Here is a 26,199-nt window from a genome sequence, read left to right on the forward strand (position 1 = left end):
TAGAATTTGTCCCTCTGGAACAGGTACGGGGCCCCCTCCCCGTGGCAGCGCTGCAGGAGCCCCTGCGGGGGCACCGCGGGGTTGGGAGGGGGGCTTGGAGACCCCCAGGGACAACCAGAGACACACAGGGACAACCAGAGACACCCAGAGACACCCAGGGACACCCAGAGACAACCAGAGACACCCAGGGACACCCAGGGACCACCCAGAGACACCCAGAGACCACCCAGAGACACCCAGAGACGCCCCAGGGACACCCAGAGACATCCAGAGACACCCAGGGACAACCAGAGACACCCAGAGACACCCAGGGACAACCAGAGACACCCAGGGACACCCAGAGACACCCAGGGACAACCAGAGACACCCAGAGACACCCAGGGACCAGCCAGGGACAACCAGAGACACACAGGGACATCCAGAGACACCCAGGGACATCCAGAGACACCCAGGGACACCCAGAGACACCCAGGGACAACCAGAGACACCCAGAGACACCCAGAGACACCCAGGGACACCCAGGGACACCCAGAGACACCCAGGAACCACCCAGGGACACCCAGGGACACCCAGGGACAACCAGAGACACCCAGGGACACCCCAGGGACCACGCACGGACACCCAGGGACCACCCAGGGACAACCAGAGACACCCAGGGACACCCAGGGACCACCCAGAGACACCCAGAGACACCCAGGGACACCCAGGGACAACCAGAGACACCCAGGGACCACCCAGGGACACCCAGGGACACCCAGAGACACCCAGGGACACCCAGGGACACCCAGAGACCCCCCAGGGACACCCAGGGACACCCAGGGACCCCCCAGGGACACCCAGAGACCCCCCAGGGACACCCAGGGACAACCAGAGACACCCAGGGACAACCAGAGACACCCAGAGACCCCCAGAGACCACCCAGGGACACCCAGGGACACCCAGGGACACCCAGAGACCACCCAGAGACACCCAGAGACACCCAGGGACACCCAGGGACCCCCCAAGGACACCCAGAGACACCCAGGGACAACCAGAGACCCCTGGAGCCAACTTGGGGAACCCAGACATCCCCAGAGACCCCCCCCGAGACACCCAGGGACCCCCCAGGGACACCCAGAGACACCCAGGGACCACCCAGAGATCCCCCAGGGACCAGCCAGAGACACCCAGGGACACCCAGAGACACCAGGGACACCCTGAGACCCTGAAGCCAACTTAGGGGAACCCAGACATCCCCAGAGACCCCCCCCGAGACACCCAGGGACCCCCCAGGGACACCCAGAGACACCCAGGGATATCCAGGGATATGCAAGGACCCCCAGAGACCCCTGGAGCCAACTCAGGGAACCCAGACATCCCCAGAGACCCCCCCGAGACACCCAGGGACACGCAGGGACCCCTCAGGGACAGCCAGAGATCCCCCACGGATCCTCAGAGACCCCCAGAGCCAACTTGGGGCACCCAGAGACCCCCAGAGATCCCCCAGGGATCCTCAGAGATCCCCAGAGACACTGAGGGACCCTCAGAGACCCCCCAGAGACACCCAGGAACACCCAGAGACCCCCCGAGCCCACCTGGGCCACCCCGGGATCATTTGGGGGGGCTCAGGGACTCCCAGAGACCCCCAGAGTCCCCCAGACACACCCAGAGTCCCCCAGAGACCCCCAGAGACACCCAGGAACACCCAGAGACCCCCCGAGCCCACCTGGGCCACCCCGGGATCATTTGGGGGGGCTCAGGGACTCCCAGAGACCCCCAGAGCCAACCCGGGGCACCCAGAGACACCCAGAGACCCCTCAGAGACACCCAGAGACCCCTGGAGCCAACCCAGGGCACCCAGAGACACCCAGAGACCCCCAGAGTCTCCCAGGGACCCCCAGAGGACACCCAGGGACCCCCCAGGGACCATCCAGAGACACCCAGAGACACCCAGGGACACCCAGAGACACCCAGGGACCACCCAGAGACCCCCAGAGGCCCCCCAGAGACCCCCCAGAGACACCCAGGACACCCAGGACCCCCAGAGATACCCAGGGATACCCAGGGATCCTCAGAGACCCCCAGAGCCAACTTGGGGCACCCAGAGACCTCCAGAGATCCCCGGAGATCCCCCAGGGATCCTCAGAGACACCCAGAGACCCCCCAGGGACTCTCAGGGACCCCCAGAGACCCCCCAGGGACTCTCAGGGACCCCCAGAGACCCCCAGAGCCAACCCAGGGACACCCAGAGACCCCTGTGGGGTCACGTACGGATCCGTCCCGCAGCAGGAAGGCCGAGCACTGCAGCCCCACCATCAGCAGCTTGTGGGGGTTCCACGTCACCGAATCGGCCCTGGAGGGGAGGGGGCCAAAAAGAGGGTTGGGGTCCCAAAACCTCCAGGGGGTGGGGGGAATTTGGAGGAGGGGGTTGGGGGTCCCACCTGTGGATCCCTCGAGGAGGTGCCGCAGTTTCGGGGACAGGAGGGCGCTGCCCCCACGCCGCCTGTGGGAATTTTGGGGAGGGTGGGAGGGTGGGAAAGGGTCAGATCCTCCAGGGGGTCCTGGGACCCCCAAAGCGGGGACGCCCCAGACTCACATCCACGTGCAGCCACAGCCCGTGGCGGGCGCAGATGGCGGCGATGGAGGGGAGGGGGTCGAACGCCCCAGGACGGTGGTGCCGCTGGTGGCACAGACGAAGAAAGGCTCCGAGCCCTGGGAGGGGTGATTTTTGGGGGGTTTGGGGAGGATTTGGGGGATTTTGGGGGTTTGGGGGATTGGGGGATTTAAGGGCCTTAGGGGGTTTGGGAGGGAGTCAAAGCCCCCAGGACGGTGGTGCCGCTGGTGGCACAGACGAAGAAAGGCTCCGAGCCCTGGGGGGTGGGGGGCTATTTTGGGGGTTTGAGGGGATTTTTGGGGGTCTGAGGGGATTGGGAGGGGTTTGAGGATTTTTAGGGGTTTGGAGGATTTGGGAGGGATTTTGGGGGCTTGGGGAATTTAGGGGTTTGGGAAGGGGTTTTGAGGGGTCGAACGCCCCAGGACGGTGGTGCCGCTAGTGGCACAGATGAAGAAAGGCTCCGAGCCCTGGGGGTGAGGGCGATTTTGGGGGTTTGAGGGGATTTGGAGGGATTTTGAGGGTTTGTATGGGATTTGGGGGATTGGAAGGGGTTTGGGGGGATTTTGGGGGTTGGGGGCGTTTAGGGGGTTTGGGAGGGGTCGAACGCCCCCAGGACGGTGGTAGCCGCTGGTGGCACAGATGAAGAAAGGTTCTGAGCCCTGGGGCGGGGAGCGATTTTGGGGGTTTGAGGGGATTTGGGGGGATTTTGGGAGTTCGGAGGTGAATTTGGGGGATTTTGGGGGGGTTTGGGGAGGGATTGGAAGGGGTTTGAGGGGATTTAGGGGGTTTGGGAGGAGGTCGAAGCTCCCAGGACGGTGGTGCCGCTGGTGGCACAGACGAAGAAAGGCTCCGAGCCCTGGGGGAGGGCGATTTTTGGGGGTTTGGGGAGGATTTAGGGGGTTGGGAGGATTTTGGGGGTTTGAGGTGTATTTGAAGTGTTTGGAGGGAATTTGAAAGGGGGTTTGAAGGAGTTTGGGGTGTCCTTGGAGAGATTTGGGGAGATGGGGGGGTTGTAGGGAGTTTTGGGGTGTTCAGAGGGATTTGGGAGAATTTTGGCAGAGATTTGGGGGGAATTTAAGGGGTTTTAAGAAGGTGGGGAATTAGAGGGCTTTGAGTGGGTTTGGAGGGGATTGGGAGGCTTTGGGGGTGGTTGGGAGGATTGGGGGGGATTTGAGGGGATTGGGGGGGATTTGGGGGTATATGCAGGGATTTGGGAACACTGGGGGGCTTTGGGGACACGGTGGGGCTTTGGGGACAATTTTGGGGGAGGTCTTTGGGGACATCGGGGGGTGCAGCCCCCCCACAACCTCAGCTTTGACCCTCTGGATCTCCTTCTCCAGCTCCTCCGGGATCATCTTCCCCCTGAGGGACAGCACAGGGATTGGGACAGGGATTGGGATTGGGACAGGGACAGGGACAGGGATTGGGATGGGACAGGGACAGGGGGGTGACAGGGCTGGGGGTCCCGGGGGGTCCCGCACCCACCGCTCATCCGTGGGCACGAGGTGAACGTTGTCGGTGCCGATTCCCAGGAAAGCGGCGCCTTTTAGGATCGAGTAGTGGCTCTGGGGGGAGGGGACACGGGCTCGGGGGGGACCCCAGGGATTGGGGGGACCCCGAGGATCAATCCTTGGGGTGACCTCAGGAATTGGACCTTGGGGTGAGCCAGGGATCAGTTTTGGGGTGTCCCCGAGGACCAGGTTTGGGACCAGATTTGGGATGTCCCCATCCCCATTTTTAGGGTGTCCCCAGCCCCATTTTGGGGGTGTCCCAGCCCCATTTTCCGGGAATCCCCAGCCCCATTTTCAGGGTGTCCCCATCCCCATTTTTAGGGTGTCCCCAGCCCCATTTTGGGGTGTCCCAGCCCCATTTTTGGGGTATCCCCAGACCCATTTTCAGAGTATCCCCAGCCCCATTTTGGAGGTGTCCCCCCAGCCCCATTTTGGGGGTGTCCCCATCCCCATTTTGGGGGTCTCCCAGCCCCATTTTCGGGGTACCCCCATTCCCATTTTCGGGGTGTCCCCAGCCCCATTTTCAGGATGTCCCAGCCCCATTTTGGGGGTGTCCCAGCCCCATTTTCGGGGTGTCCCCATCCCCATTTTCAGGGTATCCCCAACCCCATTTTTGGGGTGCCCCCATCCCCATTTTCAGGGTGTCCCCAGCCCCATTTTCGGAGTATCCCCAGCCCCATTTTCGGGGTGTCCCAGCCCCATTTTCGGGGTATCCCCAGCCCCATTTTGGGGGTGTCCCAGCCCCATTTCCGGGGTGTCCCAGCCCCATTTTCCAGGAATCCCCAAACCCCTTTTGGGGGTGCCCCCAGCCCCATTTTGGGGGTGTCCCAGCCCCATTTTGGGGGTGCCCCCTGTCCCACCTCCCTGGAGGCGAAGATCGCCAGGCTCGGGAGTTCGCGGCTCCCTCTGCTCCGGCTCTCCGGGAAGCGCCGGAACCGCGCCACGTTCATGGCCAGCATGTTGGACATGGAGCCCCCTGCCCCAAACAGGGGGGGTGTCAGGGACCCCCTGAACCACCCCCACACCTTGGAGAAGGGAGAGAAACCCCCAGGATTTGGGATTTGGGGATACCTGGAGCGAAGATGCCGTCGCCGTCGCTCCACCCCACGAGCTCGCGGAGCTTGGCCAGGACCTGCTCCTCCAGCAGCACCAGCACCGGGGCCACCTCGTACGTGTACCTGGGGGGATGGGGGGCAAGGAAGGGGTTTTGGGGGGTCCCCACCCCCTCCCTCGGCGTCTTCTGCACCCCAAAAACCTGCCCCTGACACCCCAAAATCGTCCCCCCTGCAACCGCAGCATCCCAAATCCCTCCGGCAGCACCAGCACCGGGGTCACCTCCCACGTGTACCTGGCGGGTAGGGGATGATTTTGGGGGGGTCCCCACCCCTCCCTCGGGGTCCTCTGCATGCCAAAATCAACCCCCTGGATCCTCTGAACCCCAAAATCAACCCCCGGGGTCCTCTGAACCCCAAAATCCTTCCCCCAACACTCCCTCCTTCAACAGCACCAGCACCGGGGCCACCTCCCACGAGTACCTGGGGGGGCACAGCAGGGATTTTGGGGGGTCCCCACCCCTCCCTCGGGGTCCTCTGAACCCCAAAACCTTCTCCTGAATCCCAAATTCCCCCTTGACACCCTAAAATCCTCCCCCTGGCAACCTCAGCGTCCCAAATCCTCCCCCAGCACCCCAAAAAACCTCGGCCAGCACCTCCCGCTCCCCCCACCCTGAGGGAGGTCTGGGGTGGGGGGGTCCCTCAGGTTTTTTGGGGGGGTCCCTCAGGTTTTTGGGGGGTCTCTCAGGTTTTTGGGGGTCCCTCAGGTTTTTTGGGGGTCCCCCAGCCCTAAAGGTTTTTTTGAGGGTCCCATCAGGTTTTTGGGGGTCCCTTCAGGTTTTTGGGTTCCCCCAGCCCAGCAGGATTTTTTGGGGGGTCCCTCAGGTTTTTTGGGGGGGGATCCCTCAGGTTTTTGGGGGGTCTGTCAGATTTGTAGGGGTCCCCAGCCCGGCAGGATTTTTGGGGGGTCCTCAGGTTTTTGGGGGTCCTATCAGGTTTTTTGGGGGTCCTCTCAGGTTTTTGGGGGTCCCCAGCCTAGGTTTTTGGGGGTCCCTTCAGGTTTTTTGGGGGGGTCCCTCAGGTTTTTGGGTTCCCCCAGCCCAGCAGGATTTTGAGGGGGGGTCCCTCAGGTTTTTGGAGGGGTCCCATCAGGTTTTGGGGGGTCCGTCAGGTTTTTGGGGTCCCTTCAGGTTTTTGGGTCCTCAGCCCGCAGGTTTTGGAGGGTCCCGGCAGGTTTTTGGGGGTCCCTCAGGTTTTTGGGGTCTCCCAGCCCAGCAAGTTTTTGGGGGTCCCTCAGGTTTTTGGGGGGGTCCCTCAGGTTTTTGGGGTCCCCAGCCCTAGCAGGTTTTTGGGGGGTCCCTCAGGTTTTTGGGGTCTCCCAGCCTGCAGGTTTTTGGGGGTCCCATCAGGTTTTTGAGGGGGTCCTCCAGGTTTTTAGGGGGTCCCTCAGGGTTTGGGGGTCTCTCAGGTTTTTGGGGTCTCGCTCAGGTTTTTGGGGGCTCCCTCAGGTTTTCGGGGGTCTCTCAGGTTTTGGGGGTCTGTGGGGCTGGGGGCTCACGGGCTCGTGTTGAGGGTCTCCGTGAGCAGCCGCCCCGCCAGGGCGTGGTGATCCAACCCCGAGAACAGCTGATTGAAGAGACCGAGGAGTGACCTGGGGACACTGGGGTCAGGGGACATTAGGGGTCCAGGGGACACGAAATAGTAGGACATTGGGGACATTAGGGGGTCAAGGGGACATTAAATAGTGACACCAAATAAAGACACTGTATCACAAATAGTATTACTGGGACATTAGGGGGCCAAGGGACATTGGGGGTCAGGAACACAAAATATATACCTGGCCAGTAATGTATCATTAAATGGGCGAATACTAAACAGAACACAAAATATGTATTACTGGGGGAATGTATCACAAATAGTACTTCAAAAAGACATCAGCTCAGAATGGGGTCAGTATCACCAAATAAAGTGACACAGTATCAGTCAGTATCAGTCAGTATCACTGGGGACACCGGGGGTCCTGTGTATCATCAAAGATCACTGGGGCTGAGGCAATAACTGTAAAGCAGGACACTAAAGAGGACATTGGGACACCAAATAGACATTGGGGGCAGTATCACTGGGGGGCCAGTAGACACCAAATAAAGACACTGGGGGACACAAATAGACACAAACAGACACTGGGGCCTGTGTGACATTGCATTGCATTGGGGTCAGTATTACTAGCACACAAATAGTATTTGTATCAGGGGACACAAATAGTAGACACTGTATCACTGTAAAATGGGGACACAAAATCAAATAAAATGGGGACACTGAGGACATTGGGGGCCTCAGACACTGTATCAGTATCACTGCATTACCAAATAGCATTACTGTATAGGATTACTGGGGGTCAGGGGACATTGGGGCCGGGACATGGAGGATTGGGGGTCAGGGGACATTGGGGGTCAGGGGGCAGGGGACATTGGGGGTCAGGGGGACATTGGGGGTCAGGGGACACTGAGGAGTCAGGGGACATAGTAGGGGACATGGAGGGTCAGATGGGGACCATGGGTAGATCAGATGGGGGACATGGGGGTCAGACAAGGGGACATGGGGGTCAGGGGACAACTGAGGGGGGCCAGGAGGATCAGGGAGTCACGGGGTACACTGGGGTATCAGTAGGATCATGGGGACACAGTGGGGTCCAGGGGACACTGAGGGGTCAGGAGGAACACTGGGGGTCAGAGGGACATTGGGGGTTCAGGAGGACATTGGGGGGTCAGGGGACATTGGGGGTGTCAGGGGACATTGGGGGTCAGGGGGACATTGAGGGTACATGGGGGACATTGGGGGATCAGGGGGGTACACTGGGGGTCAAGGGGACATTGGGGGGTCAGGGGACACAGGGGGTCAGGGAACATTGGGGAGCTAGGGGGATTGGGGGCTTCACAGGGGCATTGGGGTCACGGGGGGACACCAGGGGACACTGGTGGTCAGTGGGACACTGGCGTGGAGTCAGAGACATTGGCGGACACTGGGGGTCAGGGGACACTGGGGGACATTGGGAGTCAGGGGGACACAGGGGAGTCAGGGGACATTGGGGGACATTGGGGGTCATGGGGACATTGGGGTCAGGGGACATTGGGGGCACTGGGCTGCCCTGGGGAGCACTGGGGCTGCACTGGGGGCACTGGGGCTGCCCTGGGGGCACTGGGGCTGTACTGGTTTGCACTGGGGCTGTACTGGGCTGCACTGGGAGGCACTGGGGGGCACTGGGGCTGCCCTGGGGGGCACTGGGGCTGTACTGGTTTGCACTGGGGCTGTACTGGGGCTGCACTGGGGGGCACTGGGGCTGTACTGGGGCTGCCCTGGGGAGCACTGGGGCTGTACTGGGGGGCACTGGTGTGTACTGGGAGCGCACCGGTGCGGACGCTGAACCTCAGCACGTCCCGGCAGCGCCGCAGGAGCCGCTCCCGCCCCTCCCCCTCTTCCCGCAGCTCCAGGTCCAGCAATTCCCGCAGCTCCTGCGGCTCCTTCCACACACACACCTGGAATGGGATTGGGAATGGGAATGGGATCAGGAATGGGATTGGGACCCCCCCACACCTCATCCTTCCACACACACACCTGGAATGGGATTGGGAATGGGAATAGGATCAGGATCGGGACCCCCCCACACACCTCATCCTTCCACACACACACCTGGAATGGGATTGGGAATGGGAATGGCTGGGAATGGGACTGAGAATGGGACTGGGAATGGGGTTGGGAATGGGGCTGGGAATGGGGCTGGGAATGGGGCTGGGAATGGGGCTGGGAATGGCTGGGAATGGGACTGGGAATGGGGCTGGGAATGGCTGGGAATGGGGCTGGGACTGGGAATGACTGGGAATGGGGCTGAGAATGGGACTGGGAATGGGACTGGGAATGGTTGGGAATGGGGCTGGGAATGGGGTTGGGAATGGGGCTGGGAATGGGACTGGGAATGGCTGGGAATGTGGCTGGGAATGACTGGGAATGGGGCTGGGAATGACTGGGAATGGGACTGGGAATGGGGCTGGGAATGGGGTTGGGAATAGGACTGGTAATAGGACTGGTAATGGGGCTGGGAATGGGGCTGGGAATGGGGCTGGGAATAGGACTGGGAATGGGGCTGGGAATGGGGCTGGGAATGGGACTGGGAATGGGGCTGGGAATGGGACTGGGAATGGGGCTGGGAATGGGGCTGTGAATGGGGTTGGGAATGGGACTGGGAATGACTGGGAATGGGGGCTGGGAATGACTGGAAATGGGGTGGGAAGGGGTTGGGAATCACTGGGAATGGGGCTGGGAATGGGGCTGGGAATGGGGTTGGGAATGACTGGGAATGGGACTGGGAATGGGGCTGGGAATGGGGCTGGGAATCACTGGGAATGGGGCTGGGAATGGGGCTGGGAATGGGGACTGGGAATGGGGCTGGGAATGAGGCTGGGAATGGGGCTGGGAATGGGGCTGGGAATGATGGGAATGGCTGGGAATGGGGCTGGGAATGGGACTGGGAATGGCTGGGAATGGGGCTGGGAATGGGGCTGGGAATGGGGTTGGGAATGGGACTGGGAATGGCTGGGAATGGCTGGGAATGGGGCTGGGAATGACTGGGAATGGGGCTGGGAATGACTGGGAATGGGGCTGGGAATGGGGCTGGGAATGGGGCTGGGGGTCCCACCTTGCCCGTGACGTCGGTGCCGTTCCTCACCCCCTCCTCCAGCAGCACCTGGAACACTTCCTGCAGGAATTCCTCCCCCTGCCAGCGTTATCCAGGCCTGGCTCATCCAGAGGGATCCCCTCCCACATTCCAGAGGGATCAGCCATGGACACAGACGAGCCTCTCCAGGGACTGGGGAATCCTGGGATTGGGAGAGCCCGGAATTGGGTGCTCCTGGAATGAAGGGATCCCGGGATCAGCTTCTCCCTGGAATTAGAGGATCCTGGGATGAGCTTCTCCCTGGAATTAGAGGATCCTGGGATGAGCTTCTCCCTGGAATTAGGAGATCCTGGGATGAGTTTCTCTGGGATAAACTCCTGGAATGAGCTGCTCCTGGAACGAAGGGATTTGGGGATGAGGCTCTCCCAGGATAAGCTGATCCCAGAATTCGATGATCTCAGGATAAAATCCCCCCCAGGACGAGTTTCTCCCAGGAGGAGGCGATTCCAGAGGTTCTCCCGGTTTTGTGGGATGAGGATTTCCCAGGAGCTCCCGGCTCCTCAGGCTGGAATTTTCCAGGCTCGGGTGCTCCCAGGACAAGGTTCCCCTGGGACAAAGTTCCCCTGGGATGAGGTGATCCCAGGATAAGCTGATCCCAGAATCAGGAGCTCCCAGGATCAGAGTCTCTCATCTCCTCGGGCTGGAATTTTCCAGGCTCGGGTATTCCCAGGATAAGGTTCCACTGGGATGAGGTGATCCCAGAATTAGGATCTCCTAGGATCAGGTTTTCCAAGATCAGGCTCTCCTGGCTCCTCCTCCCCCTCTCCAGGCTGGAATTCTTTGAGATTGGGCTCTCCCAGGCTGGAATTCTTAGGATCAGGTTGGAATTCTCAGAATCCAGATGGAATTCTCTGGGATCAGGCTGGAATTCTCAGAGATCAGGCTGGAATTCTCAGGGATCTGGATGGAATTCTCAGGGATCAGGCTCTCCTGACTCCTCTCTCCCCTCCCCAGGCTGGAATTCTCCAGGATCTGGATGGAATTCTCTGGGATCCAGATGGAATTCTCCAAGATGAGGCTCTCCCCACTCCTCTCCAGGCTCTCCTGGGCTCGGGCTGAATTCCCACGCTGGAATTCTCCAGGATCGGCCCCTCCCAGCTCCTCTCCCTCCCTCCCTCCCTCCCTCCCTCCCCGGGCTGGAATTTTCCTCGGCCGAAGGGACAAAGTCCGGGAGCCGGGAAGGGGCCCCGGGGGGTCCCTGGGGACGTGACCCCCCCCCCGGGGGAGGGGCTGGGAGCAGGGGAGGATCCTCCCCATTCCCAGTATCCCCCATTCCCAGTGTCCCCCCCAATCCCAGTATCCCCATTCCCAGTGTATTCATTCCTAGTGTTCCCATTCCCAGTGTCCCCCCCATTCCCACTGTTCCCATTCCCAGTATTCCCCAGGCCCATTATCCTCATTCCCAGTGTCCCTCATTCCCAATATCCCCCATTCTCAGTGTCTCTCCCATTCCCAATATCCCCATTCCCAATATCCCCCCATTCCCATTCCCAATATTCCCCATTCCCAGTGTTCCCATTCCCGGTGTTCCCCCCATTCCCAGCATCCCCCATTCCCAGTGTTCCCCCCATTCCCAGTGTTCCCATTCCCAATAACCCCCATTCCCAGTATCCCCCCCATTCCCATTATCCCCATTCCCAGCATCCCCCCAATCCCATTATCCCATTCCCATTATCCCCATTCCCAGCATCCCCCATTCCCTCTTTCCCCTCCCCCCCTCCCCCTCACGTGCTCAGCACAAACACCAAAATCTTCGCTTTTCTCCCCAAAACAGCAACGTCCCCCCTCCCCTCCCCCTCCCCCAATTATTCCTTTATTCTCCGATTTTCCATAATTCAATCCGGGTCTGGAATTCCGGGCGGGATCAGCTCCCACCTGCACACACCTGGGGGAGGCACCAGGTGGGGGAACACCTGAGGGGGGGCAGCCAGGGAGGGGCACCTGGGGGGGTCACCTGGGACACACCTGGGGGTCACCTGGGACACACCTGGGGGTCACCTGGGGCTGGGAGAGCCAGGGAATGGCACCTGGGACACACCTGGGACACACCTGGACAGGGACAACCAGGGAAGGGCACCTGGGACACACCTGGGACACACCTGGGACACACCTGGGATAGGGACAGCCAGGTAACAACATCTGGGACACATCTGGGACACACCTGGGGGCACCGGACACCTGGGACACCGGGACACACCTGGACAGGGACAGCCAGGGGCACCTGGGACACACCTGGGAGTCACCTGGACAGGACAGCCAGGAAGGGCACCTGGGACACACCTGGGACACACCTGGGATAGGGACAGCCAGGGAGGGGCACCTGGGACACACCTGGGACACACCTGGGGGGTCACCTGGACAGGGACAGCCAGGGAATGGCACCTGGGACACACCTGGACAGGGACAACCAGGTAACAACATCTGGGACAGGGACAGCCAGGTAACCTCACCTGGGGTCACCTGGGACAGTCACAGCCAGGTAACCACACCTGGGACAGTCACAGCCAGGTGACCTCACCTGGGACACACCTGGGACAGGCACAGCCAGGTAACCACACCTGGGACAGATCTGGGATAGGGACAGCCAGGGAATGACACCTGGGACACACCTGGGACAGGGACAGCCAGGGAATGGCACCTGGGACACACCTGGACAGGGACAGCCTGGTAACAACATCTGGGACACACCTGGACAGGGACAGCCAGGAGGCACCTGGGTACCTGACGGGACAACCAGGGAATGGCACCTGGGACACATCTGGGATAGGGACATCCAGGTAACCACACCTGGATAGGGACATCCAGGTAACCTCACCTGGGGTCACCTGGGACAGGCACAGCCAGGTAACCACACCAGGGACAGTCACAGCCAGGTAACCACACCTGGGACACATCTGGACAGGCACAGCCAGGTAACCACACCAGGGACACATCTGGGATAGGGACATCCAGGTAACCACACCTGGGACAGATCTGGGACAGGGACATCCAGGTAACCTCACCTGGGACACATCTGGGATAGGCACAGCCAGGTAACCACACCTGGGGGCTCCCAGGTGTTCCCAGCTCTCTGTCCATGTCCTTGTGCTGGGAGTGGGGGTTGTCCCCCAAGTTCTCCAGGTGTCCCAGCTGCTCCAGGTATCCCAGGTTCTCCATGTTCTCCAGGTATTCCAAGTTCTCCAGGTGCTCCAGGTGTCCCAGGTGTTCCAAGTTCTCCAGGTGCTCCAGGTGTTCCAAGTTCTCCAGGTGTCCCAGGTGCATCAGGTTCTCCAGGTATTCCAAGTTCTCCAGGTGTTCCAGATGTCCCAGCTGCTCCAAGTGCTCCATGTTCTCCAGCTGTTCCATGTTCTCCAGGTGTTCCATGTTCTCCAGGTGTCCCAGGTTCTCCAAGTGTTCCATGTTCTCCAGGTGTCCCATGTTCTCCAGGTGTCCCAGGTGCTCCAGGTTCTCCAGGTGTCCCAGGTTCTCCAGGTGTTCCATGTTCTCCAGGTATCCCAGGTGTTCCAAGTTCTCCAGGTGTTCCAGATTCTCCAGGTGTTCCAGGTGTTCCATGTTCTCCAGGTGTTCCCCTATTTGAGGATGACGTGGTAGCTGTCGCTGCTTTCGGCTGCAAGGAGGGCACAGGTGAGCCCGGGGCAGGTGGGGGGCCGTGCCCCAGGTGGGCCCCTCCCCCCCCCAGGTGCTCACACACCTTTCATGGTGTCCAGCACGAAGCAGGATTCGTCCGGGAAGTTCTGGATCATCTGGGAAAGGAACCGGAACAGAGGGGTGGGGGGGGATTGGGGGGCCAAAGGGGCCCAGCTGGGAGCTCAGGTGGGAGCTCAGGTGGGAACTCAGGTGTGTCCCACGTGTTCCCTGCCCAGGTGTGCCCAGGTGTGCCCAGGGTGTCCCAGGTATATCCCAAGTGTATCCCAGGTGTATCCCAAGTGTCTCCAGGTGTGCTCCAGGTGTTTCCCAGATGTATCCCAGGTGAGCCCCAGGTGTCTCCAGGTGTATCCTAGGTGTACCCTGCATGTATCCCAGGTGTATCCCAGGTGTATCCCAAGTGTATCCCTGGAATATCCAGGTGTATCCCAGGTATTTCCAGGTGTATCCCAGGTGTCTCCAGGTGTATCCCAAGTGTATCCCTGGAATATCCAGGTGCATCCCAGGTATATCCAGGTGTATCCCAGGTGTGCCCTGGGTGTGTCCAGCTGTATCCCAGGTGTGTCCCAGGTATTTCCAGGTGTATCCCAGGTGTGCCCTGGGTGTCCCAGGTATATCCCAAGTGTATCCCAAGTGTGCCCAGGTGAGTCCAGGTGTCTCCCAGGTGTCTCCCAGGTGTATCCCAGGTATATCCCAGGTGTGCCCTGGGTGTCCCAGGAATATCCCAGGTGTATCCCAGGTGTATCCCAGATATGTCCAGGTGTACCCAGGTGTACCCCAGGTGCCCCCAGGTGTATCCAGGTGTCTCCCAGGTGTTCCCAGGTGTCTCTAGCTGTATCCCAGGTATATCCAGGTGTCCCCAGGTGTGCCCCAAGTATATCCCAGGTATATCCAGGGGTATCCCAGTTGTGTCCCAGGTGTTCCCAGCTGTATCCCAGGTGTGCCCTGTGTGTGTCCAGGTGTGTCCCAAGTGTATCCCAGGCATGTCCAGGTGTCTCCCATGTGTCCCCAGATGTATCCCAGGTGTGCCCAGGTGAGTCCAGGTGTCTCCCAGGTGCCCCCAGGCATGTCCAGGCGTGCCCAGGTGTCTCCCAGGTGTATCCAGATGTGTCCCACGTGCCCCCAGGTGTGCCCAGGTGTCTCCCAGGTGCCCCCAGGTATGTCCAGGTGTGCCCAGGTATCTCCCAGGTGTATCCCAAGTGTGCCCAGGTGAGTCCAGGTGTCTCCCAGGTGTGTCCAGGTGTATCCCAAGTGTGCCTAGGTGAGTCCAGGTGTCTCCCAGGTGCCCCCAGGCATGTCCAGGTGCCCCCAGGTGCCCCCAGGTGTGCCCAGGTGCCCCCAGGTGCGCTACCTCGTCGCTGACCAGGACGTGGATGCCGGTGGGTCCCTGTTTGTAGATGTGCTGGATCTGGTGTGCGGGGACGCGGAACAGCTGCGCCAGCTTCTCGGACAGCTCGGCCGCCGTCAGCTCCTCCAGGTACACCGCGTGGTACACTGGGGACAGGGGACGCAGCTGACACACCTGAGCCCCCCCAGGTGAGCCCCACCTGCCCCAGGTGAGCCCCACCTGCCCCAGGTGTGGCCTCTCCATCCCCCCCCTCACCGAAGAAGGTCCCGGCGCCGCCGTCGCCCTCGTCGGGCTCGTGCTGGGGGTCCCTCACCTGCTGCGACTCCTGACACACGTAGATGGTCAGGCGGGGCCTCACCAGCCTGGACAGGTGAGGGACAGGTGAGAGGGGACAGGGAAGGGACATTTCCCACCTCATTGATCCAAAAAAACCCTCCGCGTTTCCCACCTTTCCTTTTGGCGTTTTCCACCCCAAATCCAACATTTCCTCATCTCCTTTCCCCAAAAAAACACCCCTTTCCCACCTGGGTCACCCCTCCCATCTCCCCTCCTTCCCCAGGAATTCCCGGATTTTCCAGGAATCGAGGGCAGGGATCCCGAATTCCCGCTGAGTTCCGGCCGTACCTGCCCTTGAGGGCGTTGAAGAGGCGGATCCCGTCGGCGGGGCCGCAGATCTGGATCACGTCGTCCCTGCTCAGCTTCAGCAGATCGGCCCCTGAGCACCCCAAAAAAGGTGGGTTTTGGCCCAAAACTGGCATTTTTTCGGCCCCAAATCGGTACTTTTTCAGCCCCAAAATTGGCTTTTTTCAGCCCCAAAATTGGCACTTTTTCGGCCCCAAAAATCGGCATTTTTCAGCCCCAAAATTGATATTTTTCAGCCCCGTTATCAACGTTTTCCGGTCCCAAAATTGGCATTTTTCGCCTCCCAAAATCGGCCTTTTTTCAGCCCCCAAAATCTGCACTTTTAAGCTGAAAAACCAGTCATTTTCCAACCCCCAAATCTGCCATTTCTTTCCCCCAAAAATCTGCACTTTTCAGCTCCCAAATCAGCATTTTTTTTTCCCCTAAACTGTCATTTTTCGGGCCCCAAATCCTCATTTTTCAGCCCCCAAATCCATGTTTTTCTTCCCCAAAAATCCATATTTTTCAGCCCCAAAACTGGCATTGAGGGGTGACAACTGTGCCAAGTGAGGGGTGACACCTGTACCAGGTAAGAAGGTGGCACCTGTGCCAGGTAAGAGGTGGCACCTGTGCCAGGTAAGAGGAGCTGAGGCCTCACCTGAGAAGTTCCTGAAGAGCCGGGAGAAGGTGGAGAAGCGGTTCCGGTGCAGCCACTGCTGGGCCTCCTGCGGTGTCCAGGTGGGCAGCAGGGTCTGGGGGGCACAGGTGAGCTCAGGTGACCTGGCAGCGTGCCCAGGTGACCCAGGACTGTGCCCAGGTGACCTGGCAGTGTTTTCACCGAGGGAGGGGCTCAGGTGAGCTCAGGGGGGGCAATCCCAGGTGGGCACAGAAGCACCGTGGCCTCCCAGGTGTCCCAGGGTGGATCCCCCCTCCCAGGTGTCCCTGGGCAGGTAAATGGACAGGTAGGTGGGCAAGTAAATGGACAGGTAAATGGACAGGTAAATGGACAGGTAGATGGGCAGGTGGGCAGGTAAATGGACAGGTAGGTGGGCAGGTAAATGGACAGGTAGGTGGGCAGGTAAATGGAGAGGTAAATGGCCAGGTAGATGGGCAGGTAAATGGACAGGTAGATGGACAGGTAGGTGGGCAAGTAAATGGACAGGTAGATGGGCAGGTGGGCAGGTAAATGGACAGGTAGGTGGGCAGGTAGGTGAGCAGTACTTACATCAGCCAGGGGCGCAGGGGGGTCGGGCTGGTGGCTCGGGGATCCACTGCTGGGGACACGGGGACACTGTCACACACTGGGGACACTGGGGACACACTGGGGACACTGTCACACACTGGGGACACTGTTACACACTGGGGGGTGGCACAGCAGTCCCCTCCCAGCATTCCCAGTCCATCCCAGCACTCCCAGTCCCTCCCAGCACTCCCAGTCCACCCCGGAGTTTCCAGTCCATCCTGGTGTTCCCAGTCCATCCCAGCACTCCCAGTCCACCCCAGTGTTCCCAGTCCATCCTGGTGTTCCCAGTCCCCTCCCAGCACTGCCAGTCCTTCCCAGCGTTTCCAGTCCATCCCAGCATTCCCAGTCCCTTCCCAGCATTCCCAGTGCCTCCCATCATTCCCAGTCCCTCCCATCGTTCCCAGTCCATCCCAGCACTCCCAGTCCACCCCGGAGTTCCCAGTCCATCTCAGTGTTCCCAGTCCCTCCCAGCATTCCCAGTCCCATCATTCCCAGTCCACTCCACCATTCCCAGTCCCTCCCATCGTTCCCAGTCCCTCCCAGCACTCCCAGTCCCTGTAAGCATTCCCAGTCCATCCCAGCACTCCCAGTCCACCCCAGTGTTCCCAGTCCCTCCTATCATTCCCAGTCCATCCCAGCCCCTCCCAGCATTCCCAGTCCCATCATTCCCAGTGCCTCCCATCATTCCCAGTCCCTCCCAGTGCCTCCCAGTCCGTCCCAGTTCCTCACCCGTCCCCCAGGGAGAAGCCGCTGTGGGAGTTGTTGAAGCCCGGGGAGGGCGCGGGGGGGACGTACGAGACCTCGGGCCAGGGGGAGCACTGCGGGACAGGCGGGCACAGGTGGGCACGGGGGCACCTGGGCACACCTGCACACACACACACCTGGCACCGGCATGCATCTGGGCACACCTGCCCCTGCCCCAGGTGTGCCAGGTGAGCTCACCTAACCCTGACCTGCCCCAGGTGTGCCAGGTGAGCTCACCTCGGTCAGGATGGTGGTCTCGTAGGAGGGCTGGCACTGACCCTGCCCCAGGTGTGCCAGGTGCCCCAGGTGAGCTCACCTGACCCTGTCCTGCCCCAGGTGTGCCAGGTGAGCTCACCCGACCCTGACCTGCCCCACGTGCCCCAGGTGAGCTCACCTCGGTCAGGATGGTGGTCTCACAGGTGTGCCAGGTGCCCCAGGTGAGCTCACCTCAGTCAGGATGGTGGTCTCGTAGGAGGGCTGGTATTTCTCCTTCTCGTGGGGCGTTCTCTTCTCCATCTTCTCCCGGTCCGTTTTCTGCTTCCGGTCGGCACCTTTGGGCTGGGACGGGCACACGGCACAGGTGTGGGCACAGGTGTGGGCACAGGTGTGGGCACAGGTGGCTCAGGTGTGCCCCAGGTGTGCCCCACCTGTGCTCAGGTGTGTGCTCAGGTAGCTCAGGTGGCTCAGCCCTCCTGGTGCTTCAAGGACCAAAAGGGAGCATTTTTTGGGGGGTCCCAGGACACCCCAGGACACCCCAGGAGATCCCAGGTGAGCCCAGGAGATCCAGGGTGATCCCAGGGTATCCTGGGTCATCATGGGTGACTCCAGGAGATCTCAGGTGATCTTGGTAGATCCCAAGTGATCCCAGGAAATCCTGGGTGACCCCAGGAGATCCCAGATGATCCTGGGAGATCCCAGGTGACCCCAGAACATCCCAGGAAGTCCCAGGACACCCCAGGAGATCCCAGGTGACCCCAGGTGATCCCAGATGACCCCAGGAGATCCTGGGAGATCTCAGGTGGTCTCAGGACACCCCAGGAGATCCAGGGTGACACTAGATGATCCCAGGTGACCCCAGGAGATCCAGGGTGACCCCAGGTGATTCCAGGTGATCCCAGATGATGCTGGGTGACCCTAGGTATCCCCAGGAGATCCCAGATGATCCTGGGAGATCCCAGGTAACCCCCAGAACACCCCAGGTGATCCTAGATGATCCCAGGAGATCCCAGGAGACCCCAGGGCGACACCAGGTTATCCCAGATGACCCCAGGTGATCCCAGGAGATCCAGGGTGACACCAGGCTATCCCAGGTGACCCCAGGAGATCCAAGGTGACTCCAGGCTATCCCAGGTGACCCCAGGAGATCCAAGGTGACTCCAGGACACCCCAGGTTATCCCAGATGACCCCAGGTGATCCCCCAGGTGACCCCAGGTGACCCCAGGAGGTCCCAAGTGTCCCAGATGATCCCAGGTGACCCCAGGACACCCCAGGTTATCCCAGATGACCCCAGGAGATCCCAGGTGACCCCAGGTTATCCCAGGTGACCCCAGGAGATCCAGGGTGACCCCAGGAGATCCAGGGTGACCCCAGGTGTCCCCAGATGACCAAGGTGACCCCAGGCTATCCCAGGTGACCCCAGGAGATCCAGGGTGATCCCAGATGACCCCAGGACACCCCGTGCACCCCCGGGGGGGCGGGGCAGCACCTTGAACACCTTGATCTGGCAGCTGGCCGAGTGCAGGTGCTCGGTGTAGTCGCCGCTGTCGCTCTCGCGGAAGGTGTCGATCTGCACGCGGAACGGGACCCCCTTCTCGCCGCCGTGCTTGCGCAGCGTGAACTCCGTGCTGATGCAGTGCACCTGCACCAGGTGGGCACAGGTGAGGGCACAGGGCAGGGGACAGCTGGGAACAGGTGAGGGGACACCTGGGACAGGTGGGCACACGGGTGAGGGGCCAGGGGACACCTGGGGGCAGGGAATGCCTGTGCTCACCTGGATGAGGAGCAGAGCCCACCTGTCCCTCACCTGGCTGATGGGCAGATCCCACCTGCACTCACCTGGCTGAGGGACAGACCCCACCTGTCCCTCAGAGCCCACCTGTCCCTCAGAGCCCACCTGTGCTCACCTGGATGAGGAGTAGACCCCACCTGTCCCTCAGATCCCACTTGCACTCACCTGGATGAAGGGCAGACCTCACCTGTCCCTCAGAGCCCACCTGACCCTCAGAGCCCTCCTGACCTCAGAGCCCACCTGTGCTCACCTGGATAAAGGGCAGATCTCACCTGTCCCTCAGAGCCCACCTGTGCTCACCTGGCTGATGGGCAGACCCCACCTGTCCTTCACCTGGCTGATGGGCAGACCCCACCTGTGCTCACCTGGATGAAGGGCAGATCTCACCTGTCCCTCAGACCCCACCTGTGCTCACCTGGATGAGGAGCAGACCCCACCTGTGCTCACCTGGCTGATGGGCAGACCCTACCTGTCCCTCAGAGCTCACCTGTCCCTCAGAGCCCACCTGTCCCTCAGATCTCACCTGTCCCTCAGATCCCATCTGTGCTCACCTGGCTGAGGGACAGACCCTACCTGTACCTCAGAGCCCACCTGTGCTCACCTGGATGAGGAGCAGACCCCATCTGTGCTCACCTGGATGAAGGGCAGATCTCACCTGTCCCTCAGACCCCACCTGACCCTCAGAGCCCTCCTGACCTCAGAGCCCACCTGTGCTCACCTGGATGAGAAGCAGACCCCACCTGTGCTCACCTGCTGAGGGACAGACCCCACCTGTCCCTCAGAGCCCACCTGTCCCTCAGACCCCACCTGTGCTCACCTGGATGAAGGGCAGACCCCACCTGTCCCTCAGAGCCCACCTGACCCTCAGAGCCCACCTGTGCTCACCTGGATGAGGAGTAGACCCCACCTGCACTCACCTGGCTGATGGGCAGACCCTACCTGTCCCTCAGATCTCACCTGTCCCTCAGACCCCACCTGTGCTCACTTGTCCGATGGGCAGACCCCACCCGTGCTCACCTGGATGAGGAGCAGACCCCACCTGCACTCACCTGGCCGATGGGCAGAGCCCACCTGCGCTCACCTGGCTGAGGAGCAGATCTCACCTGTCCCTCAGAGCCCACCTGTGCTCACCTGGATGAAGGGCAGACCCCACCTGTCCCTCAGACCCCACCTGTGCTCACCTGGCTGATGGGCAGACTCCACCTGTCCCTCAGAGCCCACCTGTCCCTCAGAGCCCTCCTGACCTCAGAGCCCACCTGTGCTCACCTGGATAAAGGGCAGATCTCACCTGTCCCTCAGAGCCCACCTGTGCTCACCTGGCTGATGGGCAGACCCCACCTGTCCTTCACCTGGCTGATGGGCAGATCCCACCTGCGCTCACCTGGATGAAGGGCAGATCTCACCTGTCCCTCAGAGCCCACCTGACCCTCAGAGCCCACCTGTGCTCACCTGGATGAGGAGTAGACCCCACCTGCACTCACCTGGCTGATGGGCAGACCCTACCTGTCCCTCAGATCTCACCTGTCCCTCAGACCCCACCTGTGCTCACTTGTCCGATGGGCAGACCCCACCCGTGCTCACCTGGATGAGGAGCAGACCCCACCTGTCCCTCAGCAGACCCCACCTGTGCTCACCTGGATGAGGAGCAGAGCCCACCTGTCCTTCACCTGGCTGATGGGCAGACCCCACCTGCACTCACCTGGCTGATGGAGCAGACCCCACCTGCACTCACCTGGCTGAGAGACAGACCCCACCTGTCCCTCAGACCCCACCTGCACTCACCTGGCTGAGGAGCAGACCCCACCTGCGCTCACCTGGCTGATGGGCAGACCCCACCTGTGCTCACCTGGATGAGGAGCAGACCCCACCTGTGCTCACCTGGATGAAGAGCAGACCCCACCTGTCCCTCAGAGCCCACCTGCGCTCACCTGGCTGATGGGCAGACCCCACCTGTGCTCACCTGGATGAAGACCGAGGTCCTCTTGGCGGGGTCCCACAGGAACTCCACGGTGTTGAGCTGGGTGGGGTTGGCGCGGGGGTCGATGATCCCCACGGACATCGGGATATCTGTGGGGGGGGGAGATGGGCGTGTCACCAGGTGAGGGGTGTCCCCCCCACACCCCCCCCAGCCCCACCTGGCCGGCCAGGTGAGCTCACCGATGTCCAGGATCCTGTCCCCGGGCCTGTTCCACCTCCAGCCCTCCAGCTGCTGGTGCTCCGTGTACTGGAGCCGCCGGTCGTGGAAAACCACCCGGAAAATGCTCTGGGGGTGGAGATGGGGGGGGGTTAAAGTCACCTGTACCTGCCCTGGCACACCTGGGCAGGTGCCCCCTCGCTCACCTTGACCAGCTTGCCGTTGATCTCCGGCAGCTCCCCCAGTTTCCTGTTGTCCAACATCCGGATCTCGTAGGACTGACCTGGGGGGGGAGGGTTACCTGGAATCACCTGGCACGCACCTGGAATCACCTGGCACACACCTGGAACCACCCTGAACACACCTGGAACCAGCTTACACACACCTGGAACCACCCTGAACACACCTGGAACCAGCTTACACACACCTGGAACCACCCTGAACACACCTGGAACCATCCTGAATACACCTGGGACCACCCTGAACACACCTGGGACCAGCTTACACACACCTGGGACCATCCTGACACACACCTGGGACCAGCTTACACACACCTGGAACCACCTTGGCACACACCTGGGACCAGCTTATACACACCTGGAACCAGCTTACACACACCTGGAACCATCCTGCACACACCTGGGACCATCCTGAACACACCTGGGACCAGCTTACACACACCTGGAATCACCTGGCACACACCTGGGACCAGCTTACACACACCTGGGACCAGCTTACACACACCTGGGACCAGCTTACACACACCTGGGACCATCCTGCACACACCTGGGACCATCCTGAACACACCTGGGACCACCCTGAACACACCTTGATCACCCTGAACACACCTGTGACCACCCAGAACACACCTGGAACCACCGTGAACACACCTGGGACCACCCAGAACACACCTGGGACCAGCCTTACACACACCTGGGACCAACCTGAACACACCTGGAACCACCCTGAACACACCTGGGACCAGCTTACACACACCTGGGACCACCCTGAACACACCTGGAACCATCCTGAACACACCTGGGACCATCCTGCACACACCTGGGACCATCCTGAACACACCTGGGACCATCCTGAACACACCTGGGACCATCCTGAACACACCTGGAACCACCTTACACACACCTGGGACCACCCTGAACACACCTGGGACCATCCTGAACACACCTGGAACCAGCTTACACACACCTGGGACCACCCAGAACACACCTGGGACCACCTTACACACACCTGGAACCATCCTGCACCCACCTGCAACCACCTGACACACACCTGGAACCACCCTGAACACATCTGCTGAACCACCTGACACACACCTGGGACCACCTGGGACCTACACCAGAACACACCTGGGACCACCCAGGACACACCTGTGACCCCCCCACCCCCCTGGGGCAGGTGAGCCCACCTTGGTTGAGGTAGGTGAGGGTCTCGTCGTGCAGTTTGACGGCGGGGGAGGTGGCGGCGCAGAGCACGTACTGGAAGGGCAGCACCTTGTCCTGCCCCTCGGGGGGCAAACTCGACTCCTCCTGCTTGAAGATGGGCAGGGCCAGCACGTCACTGTGGGGGGAGGGGGGGGACACACCTGAGGCAGGTGAGGACACACTTGAGGCAGGTGAGGGTGGGGTTGGGGATCCTTGGTGGAACCTGGGGAGAGACCCCCCACCCCCACCTGGCTCCCACCCCTGGACGTTCTGAGGGTCCCCCCTGGTATTTTGGGGTCCCCCCTGGTAATTTTGGAGTCCCCCCTGGACATTTTGGGGGTCCCCTTCAGATATTTTGAGGATTTTGGGGTCTCCTGGGACCTCATCCCATCAGTGCCATCCCCCAATGCCCTCAACCCCCACCCAGCGCATTTGGGGCTTCCCATCCCACTGCCCCACCCCTGCCCCCTGGGACATTTTGGGTCCCCCTGGGATATTCTGGGGTCCCCCGAACATTCTGAGGGTCCCCCAGATATTTTGGGGATTTTGGGGTCTCCTGGGACCTCATCCAATCAGCGCCAGCCCCCGACTCCCTCAACCCCCACCCAGCATATTTTGGGGTTCCCCATCCCCTTCTGCCTTCCCCTGACATTCTGGTGTACCCCTGGATATTCTGGGGTCCCCCCCAGATATTTTGAGGATTTTGGGGTCTCCTGACACCTCATCCCATCAGCGCCAGCCCCCGACGCCCTCAACCCCCACCCAGCACATTTGGGGTTTCCCCACCCCCTGCAGATATTTTGGGGTCCCCCCCGGGCCATTTTGGGGTCCCCCCGACATTTTGGGGGGCGGGTACCTCATGCTGTAGGCTCCAGCCCCCAACTCCTGCCCGATGCCCGACAGGCTGGCGTCGAAATCCTGCACCAGCCCCGACTCGATCACCTCGTCCGCCAGCGGCAGCTTCAGCGCCCACGCCATGGCCCCCCAAAAACGGGCCGGGGGGACCCCAAAAACGGGGGGGAGAACCCCCAAAATGGGGGGAGGGAACCCCAAAAATAGGGGGAGAGTCGGGGTTACCCCTAAAAGTGGGGGTGGCTCAAAGCCGGGGGTTCAAGGGCACCCCAAAAAATGGGGGTGTTGGGGGCACCCCAAAAATTGGGGGGCTCAGGGGAAACCCCAAAAATAGGGGTGGTGGGGAATCCCCTAAAAACAGGGGGGCTTTGGGGTTGCCCCCAAAATTTGGGGGGGGGTTTTCAGGGGCACCACCAAAACGGGGGGTCTTGGGGTTACCTCAAAATGGGGGTCTCAGGGTCACCCAAAATGGTCCGGATCCCCAAACGCAGGGGACCCTCAGGGGCACCCCCAAAATCAGGGGCACCCCCAAAATCAGGGGCTCCCAAAATGTGGGTTCTGGGGTGCCCCCAAAAATGGGGGTTCTCAGGGTTACCCCCTCTCTGGGGGTCCAAACCCCCAAAACCCTTTGGGGACCCCAAACCCAACGACCCCCCCGAGGCTGCTGCCCCCCCTTAGAAGGGGGGTCCTGAACACCCCGAGGGGAACCCCCCCAAACCCCTGGGGGACCCCCTAAAATCCTACACCCCACCCCCAGGGGCTTCCCCTTGTGGGGATCCCCCAAAAATGGGACCCCCCCCCAAGAACAGGGGACCCCCCGAAATCCTAAACGTGTCCCCCTCTAATCCGGGCTGGGACCCCCCAAACAAGGCTGGGACCCCCCGATTTGAGGGGGGACCCCCCAATCCGGGTTGGGACTCCCCTAAATCCGAAATGTGACCCCGAATCCGGGCTGGGACCCCCTAAACACGGCTGGGACCCCCCAATCCGGGTTGGGATCCCCCTAAATCCGAAATGGGACCCCTGATCCGGGTTGGGACCCCCCGATCCGGGCTGGGACCCCCCGATTTGAGGGGGGACCCCCCAAACACGGCTGGGACCCCCTAAATCCGAAATGTGACCCCGAATCCGGGCTGGGACCCCCCAAACAAGGCTGGGACCCCCCAAACACGGCTGGGACCCCCTAAATCCGAAATGGGACCCCTGATCCGGGCTGGGACCCCCCAATCCGGGTTGGGACCCCCGATCACGGCTGGGACCCCCGATCCGAGTTTGGGACCCCCGATGCGGGCAGAGCGCCCCCACTCCCAGCTGAGCCCCCCTCAATCCGGGCTGGGATCGCCCACTCCGTGCCGGATCCCCCCTCCCCAATCCTGTCCCTCCCCCTCCCCCAAAACTCCCGGCCGGGACCCCCCGAGCGGGGCCGGGACCCCCCAAACCCTCCGCGCCGCCAAGATGGAGGCGGCGGGCAGGCCCCGCCCCTCTTCCGCCTCAGCCAATGGGCGTGCGCCCCGCCGAGTGACGGGCGGGACAATCACCCAATAAGAACGCCGCGCGCCGGGGATGCCGCTCGGTGATTGGCCAAAGGGAGGCGGTGGGAGGGGCTTGGGGTGCGGAGGGGCTCTCAGTGGGTCGCCGGTTCGAGTCCCGGTCCCGCCTCGCGTGGGGTGGGGGGACCCCCAAAAATTCGGGAAAAAAAGGGAAAAAGGCAAAGAAAAAAGAAAAATACCGTTTATTTCACGCCACTACATCAAGTGCATCGGTCAATCTGCCGTGTTCCCCACCCCAAAACCACCCCTCCCCTCCTCCCCACATCACCCCGGCTGGGAAGGGGGCTGCTCCCTTTGGGGGTCCTCCCACCCCCACCCCCGAACGTCACGGTGTGCAGGAATGTCCCCAAAATGCCACCCCACGGGAGGGTGGGTGAGGTCACCCCCAAAAGCCACTCGCGAGGTGGGGATCCCCAAAATCAGCGCGTGGGGAGGGGGCAAGAATTGGGTCACCCCCACCCCGGGAGACTCAGAAAGGTGGGAAAAGGGAAAAAAACACGGGAAAAATGGAATCACTGATTTTGGGGGCGTGGGGGGCGTGTCTGTCACCACGCGTGTCACGGGTGGGGGGAAGGGGGACCCACGGGGATGGGGGAGGGGGACGAAACAGAATTGGTGGCCAAAGGGACAAAAGAGGTGGCCAAAGTGCTGCTGGGGGGAGGGGAGGGGAGGGGACACGCGGGGGGGTCACGGCACGTGGAAAGGTGTGGAGGGGGGACAGGGGGT

At 61.3% G+C, this 26,199-nt stretch overlaps 3 protein-coding genes across 5 annotated transcripts; all 3 read right to left on the reverse strand.

The window, feature by feature from the left end:
- Positions 1-5: 5 nt before the first annotated feature.
- LOC126635144 (cysteine sulfinic acid decarboxylase-like) lies at positions 6-10,958 on the reverse strand (the record flags this gene model as incomplete). The annotated part of the gene is given in 15 exon segments (XM_050306082.1): positions 6-62; positions 2,251-2,332; positions 2,421-2,433; positions 2,436-2,473; positions 2,475-2,482; positions 2,576-2,645; positions 3,403-3,449; positions 3,901-3,955; positions 4,079-4,158; positions 4,965-5,080; positions 5,176-5,282; positions 6,715-6,796; positions 8,554-8,689; positions 9,847-9,924; positions 9,927-10,958. Coding segments are annotated over 15 exon segments (1,035 nt in total), but the record flags the coding sequence as incomplete, so codon positions are not given.
- A 1,264-nt stretch (positions 10,959-12,222) lies between these two features.
- LOC126635152 (uncharacterized protein PF3D7_1120600-like) lies at positions 12,223-13,437 on the reverse strand. The gene is made up of 2 exons (XM_050306091.1): positions 12,888-13,437; positions 12,223-12,374 (listed from the first exon to the last, which is right to left on the reverse strand). The coding sequence occupies exons 1-2, from the start codon at positions 13,435-13,437 to the stop codon at positions 12,355-12,357; spliced, it is 570 nt and encodes a 189-aa protein (XP_050162048.1). The 3' UTR covers positions 12,223-12,354.
- TFCP2 (transcription factor CP2) lies at positions 13,330-24,260 on the reverse strand. Of its 3 annotated transcripts, none has more exons than XM_050306087.1 (15): positions 23,928-24,260; positions 23,056-23,207; positions 21,836-21,912; positions 21,653-21,758; positions 21,456-21,562; positions 19,193-19,345; positions 17,934-18,044; positions 17,472-17,560; positions 16,725-16,773; positions 16,158-16,251; positions 15,503-15,593; positions 15,134-15,240; positions 14,882-15,024; positions 13,577-13,628; positions 13,330-13,492 (listed from the first exon to the last, which is right to left on the reverse strand). In XM_050306087.1, exons 1-15 carry the CDS (start codon positions 24,047-24,049, stop codon positions 13,455-13,457), a joined length of 1,491 nt encoding a protein of 496 aa, XP_050162044.1. In that variant the 5' UTR covers positions 24,050-24,260; the 3' UTR covers positions 13,330-13,454. The 3 variants fall into 3 exon arrangements, with proteins under 3 accessions (XP_050162044.1, XP_050162043.1, XP_050162042.1); XM_050306086.1 differs by lacking the exons at positions 23,056-23,207; positions 23,928-24,260 and adding exons at positions 22,269-22,289; positions 22,332-22,383 and having other exon boundaries at positions 16,725-16,770; positions 21,836-21,972; XM_050306085.1 differs by lacking the exons at positions 23,056-23,207; positions 23,928-24,260 and adding exons at positions 22,269-22,289; positions 22,332-22,383 and having other exon boundaries at positions 21,836-21,972.
- Positions 24,261-26,199: the final 1,939 nt, after the last annotated feature.

Source organism: Myiozetetes cayanensis, unplaced genomic scaffold (genome assembly GCF_022539395.1).
Source record: "Myiozetetes cayanensis isolate MyiCay16 unplaced genomic scaffold, myiCay2020 scf111, whole genome shotgun sequence".
Classification (NCBI taxonomy): Eukaryota; Metazoa; Chordata; class Aves; order Passeriformes; family Tyrannidae; genus Myiozetetes; species Myiozetetes cayanensis.

Excerpts from the sequence above, each read along its gene's own strand:
- LOC126635152 (XM_050306091.1), bottom strand. The coding sequence starts at position 13,437 with ATGGAACACCTGGAACACCTGGAGAATCTGGAACACCTGGAGAACTTG. Across the intron at positions 12,375-12,887 it reads CTATCCCAGATGTGTCCCAG|GTGTGGTTACCTGGCTGTGA; the intron begins GTGAGGTTACCT and ends TGACTGTCCCAG.
- TFCP2 (XM_050306087.1), bottom strand. The coding sequence starts at position 24,049 with ATGGCGTGGGCGCTGAAGCTGCCGCTGGCGGACGAGGTGATCGAGTCG. Across the intron at positions 16,252-16,724 it reads CCCCTGCGCCCCTGGCTGAT|ACCCTGCTGCCCACCTGGAC; the intron begins GTAAGTACTGCT and ends TGTGCCCCCCAG. Across the intron at positions 15,241-15,502 it reads TTCAACGCCCTCAAGGGCAG|GCTGGTGAGGCCCCGCCTGA; the intron begins GTACGGCCGGAA and ends TCACCTGTCCAG.